This window comes from Ptychodera flava, unplaced genomic scaffold (assembly GCF_041260155.1).
Source record: "Ptychodera flava strain L36383 unplaced genomic scaffold, AS_Pfla_20210202 Scaffold_59__1_contigs__length_806204_pilon, whole genome shotgun sequence".
In the NCBI taxonomy this organism is placed as follows: Eukaryota; Metazoa; Hemichordata; class Enteropneusta; family Ptychoderidae; genus Ptychodera; species Ptychodera flava.
The window spans coordinates 310,942-322,111 of NW_027248381.1; the positions used below are offsets into that span (position 1 = coordinate 310,942).

The window sequence follows — 11,170 nt, forward strand, 5'->3', positions numbered from 1 at the left end:
GGCATTGTCCATGCAAATTTGGGGCCTGCCTTAGTTCCTCCGATCGTCTGTAGACTACAGCCAAACTCACAGTCCTGAGCAAATTGTACAGTTGTGAAAGTCAGATATATGTATCATGAACTTTATATACAAAATATATAAACAACAGAATCAAACCAAGAGGTTAGTTTGCTGTCGGGCCGGGTGCGCAGGGGACGACTTTGCAGTGAGGCCGGGATCTCTCTTGTGTTCGAACTTCTAAGCTTACAATGCCTCGCTGGAGCTCCATCGCATCGCAGCTAGCCGATAATTGTACTACTGTAGTCCTTGTGAGGATTAGATATCCGTTATGTTCGATGTTATTTTGATATACTTTTAAATTTAATAAGTAAGACTTTTGTACTGCATTCAAGATATAATTTTTCCTTTCTGAGCGTTTTCAATTACGCCGTACGGCAACGATATGCGAAGTTGATAGGCTGTGTTGCCTGCAGCGTAGCCTGGCCGTACACAAAACTTCGTTTGAGTAGACGGAGCAGAATCAGTCCTGTCATTTATTTTAAACGAAATTTTCATTATACTCCATAATGGAAGAAACGACTAGTTCAATGATTACAATGGTGAAGTGTTGAATTTTTATTCATATATGTTTTTCTCTCTCAATTCATTCAGCAAACTTGATCTCCGTACCATCGGTCACAACGTGCAGTGCCTTACATGAAGCTTACAATAGACTGCCTCCATCTTTAGTTTAGCTGTTCAAGACGTTTGTTTGCACGGCTCATTATAGTCGGAACAATCTGTAAACACTTACATATTTATATCTTTCCGGTATTTCACCCAACTTTCGCGCGTTTTTAGCTGAGTCTCCAGTTTCGATGGACCAGACCTTTTCGAAGAGCGTATGGTTTCTACGGACGCCACAGTAAAACTTGCCTAGAATGTGGTTGAGCATGCGCGGTGGTGTGATTACGTTTCGTTTCGTGTGTCAACAAAGCTGACTTCTGGTCCGGACAAGAAGTCATTTTTCACTCCTTTTACTGTTAATCGTGAGGCGGGCTGGGCATGCAAACCATGCGATTCAGTATTAATTATGGTCTACTTTCACATACTGAGGATGTCATTTTAATCAAAAATATGAAAAAAATTGTTAAAAGTTACAAATACTGGGGCTTTAACGGACGATTTGGTGGTTGTAAAAATATAATGAAATCATGTAACTTGCTAGATTTTATTTATCACAGGCCACCTACACACTCCGTGCCATAGACCACACTCCTATGCGCCGATGCTTCTGTGCTCCGATGATGTATATCCAGATAGGAGAGCGCGAGAGATAAATATTGCCGATGCATGATTGTTTTAAAACAACATTTTGTAGGCATGGCTTAAATCTTACAGTATTCATGCTTTACAGATGAAAGATTTATCCAATCATAATCATAAAACGAAGACTTTTCTAGGTCTTACACATACAGTATACATATATTGACTGGACATGACAGTAACACGAAACGTTTGTTGCTTGAGGGCCCGAGAGATGCCTAAAAACTGTGTTAGGCCGTAGGCCGAGGAAAACAGACTTGCTTTGGGTGACTCTCAGGCCCGAAGGAAAAGAAACGTATGCTGTTATCCGAAAACGGTCAGTCATTATGTGTTTTGTAATGACACCTCATCTCATTTTCTGACAAAAGGCGAGAAATTCCGAAGCTATCATCACTCGTGATATTAGCATACGACATGGCCATTTTCTCTTTGCCTTCTCATCGGGTGCATGCGTAGACGGCGCTTTCAAACTTCTCCAGTGACTGTAAAAAGTTTGTCCAGACTGTTAACATTGTCTAGTTAACGGTAAATGAACGAATCACAACAGAGAATTTAGACGAGGCGTGTTACAAAGATTACTTGATAATCACAGCACAAAATGATCATGCTCTCATACGGTATAAACTGAAACAGAATAAAACATACTTGTAAAATTATATTAATTTCCAAAACAATTAGTGATAGAGTAGATTGTAACCATCGTTACCACGATCACGTGGTAAGCGTCATTTTGACGCTTATACATGCATGCAAAGAGCAAGTTACTAGTTGACTGGGGAAATTTAAAACTGACGTCTACGCATGCGCACATTCTGGAACGAGTAGAAACAATGAATGCTACCGAGACGAGCGGTGATAGCTCAGTAACTATTTGAATTTTCGGATTGGATGAGGCGTTTTACAAAACACATAGTGTCTGACAATATTCGGTCAATAACATATGTTTGTGTTCCCTCGGGCTGAGAATCGCCAAATGCGGTTTGTTTCCCTCGGCCTACGGCCTAGTGGAACAAACTGTTTTGGGGCGACTTTCAGGTCCTCGGGCAAAAAACCTATGCCATTACCCTCATTACCCGCTAATATGTGTATACTGCTCCACTCTCGTCAATCACGATTGAGCCATGTTCCATCCACTATTCATCGATGTATTTAATTAACTTGATTGTCGATGTTCTTATATTAGTTGACCTTTCTTTGTTTGTTGTTTTCTCAAAAATTAACTTGTAACTAGGGAAGTTACATTCTCCTACAGAAAATTAGGAAAAGACTGAAGACACATAGTGAAATATTGCTGTAACTGAATCAACCTCTTTAGACATACATACACGCCAAATGGCTTAACTAAAGTCCTAAAAGCACCCTTTTCGGAATTAAACTGCGTAGCCTTCCCGAGCATCTTTATTTCTAGCTTTCCGTCCACGTTTCGGTGGGGGTTGATTCGACGTGACGGGCTTGTATATCTGATCAGTTTTACGAGAACTTCGTCTTCTTACTCTCTGTGTAGCCTGGGAATAAAATTAGAAGTAGAGATCAATAAAACTTTTATGACATACAGACAAGGGGAAAAACAGACAGACCGTCAGTCATCCACGGAAACGCACTTTGTATAATACACGCGCAATTCAAACAAAACTAATTGTGTTCTAGGGAGAATCGGTTTTGCACAAACTAAGTTGCAACGGGAATGCCTTCGAAATAGGTTATTGTAAAATACTTAATCACCGTTATAGTTCTATTTTGAAATGTGAAAGACATGTCGGGAGAGAAAACGTCTATCAAGCAACCTCTGTCAGCAATTTGTCGTGTTCAGCGGATGTCCAAATATTAATTGTGTCGTCGTCTTTTAGAGAAGGCAGTTTGTGATCAAAGGCATTGAGTTTTATTGTCGCAGCCATTGCGAAAAAGCGCTTTACTGTAGTTATTGTAGCTCATTTTAAAAGCAAAATATTCAGTGGCTAATTCAAAATTCCTGATAATGTCTTGTCAAAATTTAATAACCCTGTATTTATCTATAAGAAAAGTAATCCCAACTCAAGACTTCGACTGTGGTGTGACCAATATTACATTGGCGTTTTGACAATATCATAGTATTAGTATAATGTTATCGCTGCTTAGAATGATGAAAAGCGGATTAATAAGACACTTTAGATAACTGAGACAAAACTAGGGACTTTTTAAAGTAATGCTTCGTCACGATTATTTCTATCGGTGTGTGGAACTTGTCACTAAATAGGTCAGTGATTTGCGGACGTCATGTCTACATACTTACCTTTCGTCTACGAATTAGAACCACTGTCAGAACGATGAATATGATAACAAGCGCTACAATGATAATCACAACGATAATAATATACCATTGGAATGAACCTCCAGTCTCCTTCCCCACGCCTATAATAAACAAGTATTTCAAATAAGAAGAATTGTTAATGATACCTTGAATTGAACCAACACAATTTCATGATATAAGATTTTTTCGCAAGTAACGGGACCAAACGAAGCGGCAAAACGTTGAATGCATTAACACTTGCAGACAATTTACACAATGCATTGCTATTTCAGTGTCAAATAACACACTGAAAATTACAAAAACATACTGATTTGTGTTGTATGATGGATTGTTATACCAAAATGACACATACATGCAATACCCAATAAAACCTCGTGTATTTTATATTCACCGGCGACGAAAATACAGGTGTGTGTACCCTACCATAGTGTTCTGTGGGTACCGTACCCTGCGTACAACCTACGGCTGAAAAGTTATATTACAAATGTACAAATGTGCGCACTGGATCATGGAACCGCTTAAAAAACTATAAGATGGACAGTTCACGACAAAGTTGTAGTCGTTATCTTGTTGGATGTAAATGTCGATATTATGTAGCTATTACATTTAAATATAGAGCGCGACAGTTGAATCTATATGCGTGTTGTTCCAGGAAAAGCTGTTTCAAAATATTACAAAAAATATTGAAACATTCACATATTATGGTGTATTTGCTAAGAATGATTCAATCAACTAGGCTTATAATGAAAATGTCTACATACCATTTGTCGCGTTTCCCATTTCAACTTGATGACCTATTTAAACAAAAAGGGTAAACTATCATGAAACAATATTGGACTAGTTTCGACGCACAAAGTTGTCATTTGACTTCTAAATCACCCATCGTTTTATAAATTGGGTTGTTATACCGATCACAGTACCTTACCCCTCACGAGGATGAAGTTAACAATAAGCAAGTTTTGAACTAGCGCCACCACTAAAATCCACAAATCGTAATTTTTGAAAAGTTGAATAAAATCTGGATTATTTCAACACTATCAATACTTTTGTTGCAATATATTTACAAAGTTTTTATTCCTCCCTGAAATCTGTCTCACGTAATAATTATCAAAACAAAACTGAGACAAAACAAAGAAGCTACAACCTTTATAATTTGTACGTAACCATGGTAATAATGCAAAAGCGTAATATAAGACGTTGTTGTATCTCACAAGATTCCAGTGTGGAAATCGTTATGAATTATTTTTTCGGTAAGCGCACTCATTTTGTTCATTTTCATAATAAATTTATAATTCCAAAAGGACAAAAACAAGACGAGGTATGTTTTTACATATTAGGAGGCATTTCATTCTGCGTTGCTGCTGAAGTCAAGTAGGGTGGTTTCTATAGGGTGTGTTATCTTATTAACCTACAGTTATTTGCGGAAGAAATGGGTCATTTCTCGTAAAAATATTGTTGTTGCTTGTTCCGCACTGGCAAGGGTCAGGGGTCTTTTTGAATCCCATGGCGGAACAAGTAATTGAAAAAAGTTCTGCGGCAGTCAATACAATGTTTAATATTAATTTCAAATGACTCATATCGAACAGTACTTACTTGTGTTCACCTGTAATGTAATTGTATGTTGCAAAATGTTGTTTTTATCAATCTTCTCTCCATCGACTTCAGCCGTACAAGTATACTCTCCCTGGTCCGATGATTCAATATTATCAATCTTCAGGTACTTCATCTCATCATCAATGGAGTATTTGCCTTCCATGACGTAATGCTCCACCCCCGATACATTTTTTGAGCGATGAAGATACCATCATCCTTTCCCCATCTCACTGTCACCAATTTACCATTGATCGGCTTATTGATACAGGATAGCAGTGCTGAGCTGCCTTCGTTGACAAGGATGCTTTCGCAAAGACACTCCGTGATACCTCCTTGGGAAAGATATGATACATTTCACGTGAGTTTTTCATAAATTTAGAGAAACAAACAAGAGATGAAATTCGAAATTGAATCATCGAATTAAGTTATAATTCTTATTATATCATACCAGTATATTGATGGCGCAAATACAGCGATCTGATTGGTCGCGACGCGAAAAGAACCGTGGTATATTGGCGATATACCACGGCTGGCATACTCGCGAGCTCTCAGCTTGAGCAAAAATCCGTTTATGACGTTTCACGGCAGAATGTCAATATACTGTTATGATAGCAATAAATCACACCCAGCGATGATATACCACGAGATTTTGACCAGTTCACGACATATATGTACGAGCGATAGCGAGTGCATATATGAAGTGAACTGGTCAAAATCGAGTGGTATACCATAGCTGGGTGTGCTTTATTACTCAATTATATCACTAAAATATGTTATTCCAAGTTATATCAAAAATATCAAGAATATCGTCTATCCATACACATCTATACACAGATATATGTAGTAACGTGCATATATACACACCCTTACCAAACACTTGTATAATCCCAGTAATCCGAACGAGTGTGGCTACGTCGCAAACGAGTGATTCCCCGTTGAGCGGCCATATCCCTCCGAACCGCAGGCGAGGGGGAATACGGGTATGGGGTATCACGAGTCCGCGACGCAGCCACACTCGTTCGGAATACGGGAATTATATATCACATGCATAGACCCAGCTTTCCTTCCATAAACCTTTCGGGCATGATATTTCATTTTAATGCTGGGAAAGAATAATTGAGACTATTAGAAAAAAAACCCTCTTGTATCATCCATTCATGGATAGGTAAGCTGACTTAACAGCGCTCGGCTCTACATGTCAAGGCTAACTTCAAGCGCGCCATGTATCTCTCTCGGCATATTTTTGTACGCATTAAGCTGAAATTCGAAAGTCGAGGATGTTTAATGCAAGATATTTATTTTGTACGTACTATAACATCACTTTGAGTGAAAGTTTATTTGTAAAATTATTAGACGTGCAAGCGGGACTTCGCGACATATGACACTCAGCCGCGGCTACCAAGACCGTGTTATTTTTTGTCGATATTCGAACATCATTCAAAGAATTCTGCTGTGCAAACTTTGTGTAAAATTTTCAAATTACCAATAACTACATTTTATGAAATTATCAATCGTATGTTCAATAATTTAGCGAATTCTTTTTAATATAATGAAGAATAGTGTTCAGCTTTAACTTAAAAGTCGATAAGACTGCGAGTAACGAGTGTGTCTAGGCTCAGACGATGGTAGTTAAACAACAAGCTTAGGGAACGAGCACAATTAACGGCAGGTTGGGGCTGGAAGAGAAAATATGTGGTGCATATATTTTTTACAGCCCCCCCCCCCCCAAACACCAGCGAAATTTTAGTGCCCCCCCCCCCCTCACCGGCAACAAAATTTTTGTGACCCCCTCCCCAAAAAAGATTATTACATAGGTACAAAGTTGTACACATATATATAATCCTTATAACTTTTAATATATATGCTTTAGTGAAAAAAAACATTCTTGCATCCTTGAAATGATTATTTATTATTATTATTATTAAATATTGTTTAAAATGCACTACACGTACTATCTACACTTCTGGCAGTCTTAATTTCAAATGGCAAATCATTCAATAGTAAGGGTGCACATACTGAAAACGCTCTCTGTCCATATGTCTTGTTAAAATTGCCACGGGGCTGTGTTAAACATAATTTGTCACGTGATCGCAGCTCTCTAGCTGGTACATATAAATCTAATAAATCCCTCAGATAAATAGATGCATTTCCATGGATAATTTTGAATGTTAGCAACAAAATTTTAAATCTGATGCGAGCCTCTACCGGTAACTAATGCAATCTTTGAGAACGGGTGTGACATGATCGAATTTGCGCGTACGAGAAACTAACCTCGCCGCGGCATTCTGCAGACACTGTAGTCGTGCAAGTTGTCCTCTAGGGATACCAAACAAAAGACTGTTACAATAGTCTAAGTGGGACGTAACAAATGCATGGACTAGTTTTTCGGTTGTAGATCTGTCAAGAGTTTACGAATCTTAGCTATTCTATGCAAAGAGAAAAAACATTTCTGCACAACGCATTGATATAGTCAGACATGCTACCATCCCGACTTAAAATTATGCCGAATTTTCTGACTGAAACTGAAGGGATTATGTCACATTGACCGATTCTCAGACTGTCTAGCTTTGTTACATCAGATTTTAGACTTGATAAGAAGTGAATAACTTCAGTTTTGTTGTCATTCAGTACAAGCATGTTAGATTTCATCCAGCTGCGGACGTCGTCAACACAGAGTTCAATGTTATTCCGGATATCGTCAGGTCTATTGCAGATGACATAAATTTGCGTATCGTCCGCGTATATCATGCAATCAATCCCATGGTGTACGAAGATGTCTTCCAGAGGTGCAGTGTAGAGTGTAAACAGAGAGGGCCGAGAACAGATCCTTGCGGAACACCGTATTTCATGCGAGAAAATGGGGATGATGCAGATCCAACCTTGGCGCATTGCTGGCGATCAACGAGGTACGAACGAAACCAAGATAGACATTTGCCTGTTATACCGAAACGAAATTGTAGTCTCTGAAGCATAATTTCATGATCAATTGTGTCGAATGCCGCTGATAGATCTAACATGATGAGAATCACATCATGTTTGTTATTTAAAGCAAGCATTATGTCGTTGTGAACACGGAGGAGAGCAGTTTCTGTGCTATGGTTAGCCCGGTAAGCGCTTTGAAACTTTGTGAAAAGACTAAATTTAGTAAGGTGATGGTTCAATTGCTGAACAACAGCCCGTTCGAGGACTTTCGATAAGAAAGGGAGGTTTGAAACCGGCCTGTAGTTCTTCAGAATGTTCTGATCAAGATCTACTTTCTTTAACAATGGACGAATTATCGCTGACGTGAAATGACTCGGAACGATGCCAGTTGTGAACGAATTGTTGAATAGATCCGCAAGGAAAGGTGCCAAGATGTGTACACATTTCTTCAACACTCCATGCGGTAGAATGTCGAGTTCACAAGAACTCATTTAAATAAATAATAAACAAATAAATATATAAATAATAAACAAACAAAATAACATATGTTCAAGCTTTACTACTTGTAACACCTACAGCTACTTTTCAGTATAGTGTTGTGTTGATGTTCAGTTATTATGCTGTGTGTTGTGTGTTTAGTTTGAATACCCTGAAAACAAAATACATTTGGAGGACATTTTTGACAGATTCCTGCACAACCCTAAAGATAATGTTTTAATGAGCAAAATTCCATGTAACTTCCCCTTCAGTTTAATATAGTTTTAAATTAACCCTGTACTCAAAAGTCATCCGAACAAATGGTCACACAGGGATCATGTACATATTACCCATGGTATATAGAATGAATGCACTGTCTTTTTAATTTCCAAAGTATGATACAGCAAAGAGTAAGAATTTTAGGACAATTTTGTCACTGAGAATACTGAACTGAACTGCATAATTATGTTTGAGTCTGTTTGCTGGTATGCATGTTTAGCATTTCATATACAGGTATGTCTATGCTTTACTTCAACTGAGTATCTGTATAATGTTTTCAGATGTTGGGGAAAAATGTACAACATAACAATTGTGATTTCAATGCACTTTCCACAACCCAGTGTATGCCTTTCTATGACTACCAAAGATATTCAATGTTACTCCACTGTAATGACAGTCTGCCATTGGAATAGTCCTTTATGGCTAACTATAAAAGACCCATTACTGCCATTTTTTCCTCCTTTTTTCAGTATTTTTTTCCTGTGTGTCCACTTCGTATTCTAGTTCTTCCTGTAGCATGATGAAATAACCAGTTTCAACCTAGCCTCTGTATCATTACCAACCATTATTATTGTTGACAAATGAAGTCATTTTCAATAATAATATTGCGCATTTTACACATAACAACTGCATTGTGGGGTTAAAGACTTGGTATTTCATCATGCTACAAGAAGTTTAACAAGGAACTCCAGCTTCAACAAGGAACAAAAATGCTGAAAAATATTCTCTGTCTGTCATGGTGTAAACAATTTTGCTGGCCCACCCCTTACCTTCCCTGGAATTTTCATTGCTAACCCAAGAACACTCATTTTTTCGTGCCCCCCCCCATTTTCTCTTCCGCCCCCTGCCGTTAATTGTGCTCAGTCCCTTACACTATATTCGTAAACAATACATTAATTGCACCTTTAAATGTACTGAACTCGTCGCTCTTGAAAAATAAAAGGCATTACTCGGGTTATCGTCTATACTTTAAGTTTGATTGGCATCGACAGAGGCTCGTTTGGCCAGGTAGACAACACAAAATGTGGGTAACAAAGCGTATAAAAACGTCAGTGGTAAAGATGTCAAAAGATTAATCGCAAATCAACGACAAAAAAAGAACAAGTTCATAAAGGTTCTAGCATGGATGGTATTTTGTATTTTACACATATATTTAGATAATCCAGATTTCCTTGTGTTGCGTTTCAGGAATTTGAAAATAAGTTCTGAACAGCTGATATTATGTTTACGTTTGAAAGTGTTCTCGGTCCTATAACCACAACATGGCTTCATCGTATTCATTTACCCATACATAGTGTGACGTCACATTGTAGGGATGACTGGGTCTAGACGTTTCAGTAATCTTTACTATATTTGCAGGAATAGTAATAAATTCAGCTAAGTTGTTAATACAGTGACAAGGTTGAACTTCAATTCAACTTTTAAGGCAATGTCACTCTCTCTGTGTTTACGTGACCACTAATAGAATACTGAGCTGCTGTGAAACATGATTATTAGGGTGAAATATGTCCATCCGAACTTTATGACACAGGTGTTGTTAACCACTTCTCATAGTTCATGTAGATAGTGCGAGGGACAGAAAAAATGGCCGCCTTTGCCACGGTAATTTCATTGCGTGCACGTTCAAAAGCCCACAGTCAACCTCCTAATGTCTGATAACTACAGCATTGAGGAAAACTCAATTATGTAAGTAACATCAAGTTGAACAAAGTAAGTCGAAATACGTAAGTAATATCTCGCGTTCCTTCAGGGATGGCCTTAAATTGAATAATTGACATTCTGTTCATTGTACTCACCAATTATTCCTAGAGAGATCAAGCAAACCGTAAACGTGGACATAATTGCAAGGCTCATTTGGCTATGGACCGTCTTGAAGGTTATTCCGTATTAATCGATTCCTACAGTGAGCAAGGGGGATATCGGGTGATTTGTGTAAACGTGCTACTTTGCCCTCTTCATGACCACAAAAAATCAGAGCACTGACGTTTAGTCGCTATTTTTGTTGATTCCTGAAATGGAATGGGTCATGTAAGGTCAAACCGTAGCAGCCTCAATCGAAACCTTGTTATTGTGTTAATTTACGTGACACTCGACATAAGTTACCTCAAATACACAAAACTGCTGTTTACCTTTACTCTTTTGTAGCACCACATAACACGTTAAATAAGGCAAATTTACTTACAGACTTATTTTTTGTAATTAAACACTAGCTTCTGTACATACTGGCCCTAACGTCATGTCAGCGGCAGCCTACAATGCATGGTTACGTTGCTATGGTCTGTATTTGATAAGTATCAAACATCAGAT

At 38.1% G+C, this 11,170-nt stretch overlaps 1 protein-coding gene across 2 annotated transcripts; it reads right to left on the reverse strand.

The window, feature by feature from the left end:
• Nucleotides 1-1,197: 1,197 nt before the first annotated feature.
• Nucleotides 1,198-11,116, reverse strand: LOC139128555 (uncharacterized). 2 transcript variants are annotated; one of them, XM_070694316.1, is made up of 6 exons: nt 10,993-11,116; nt 10,660-10,761; nt 5,186-5,517; nt 4,354-4,386; nt 3,575-3,693; nt 1,793-2,810 (listed from the first exon to the last, which is right to left on the reverse strand). In XM_070694316.1, exons 3-6 carry the CDS (start codon nt 5,346-5,348, stop codon nt 2,676-2,678), a joined length of 450 nt encoding a protein of 149 aa, XP_070550417.1. In that variant the 5' UTR covers nt 5,349-5,517; nt 10,660-10,761; nt 10,993-11,116; the 3' UTR covers nt 1,793-2,675. The 2 variants fall into 2 exon arrangements, with proteins under 2 accessions (XP_070550416.1, XP_070550417.1); XM_070694315.1 differs by lacking the exon at nt 10,993-11,116 and having other exon boundaries at nt 1,198-2,810; nt 10,660-10,902.
• Nucleotides 11,117-11,170: the final 54 nt, after the last annotated feature.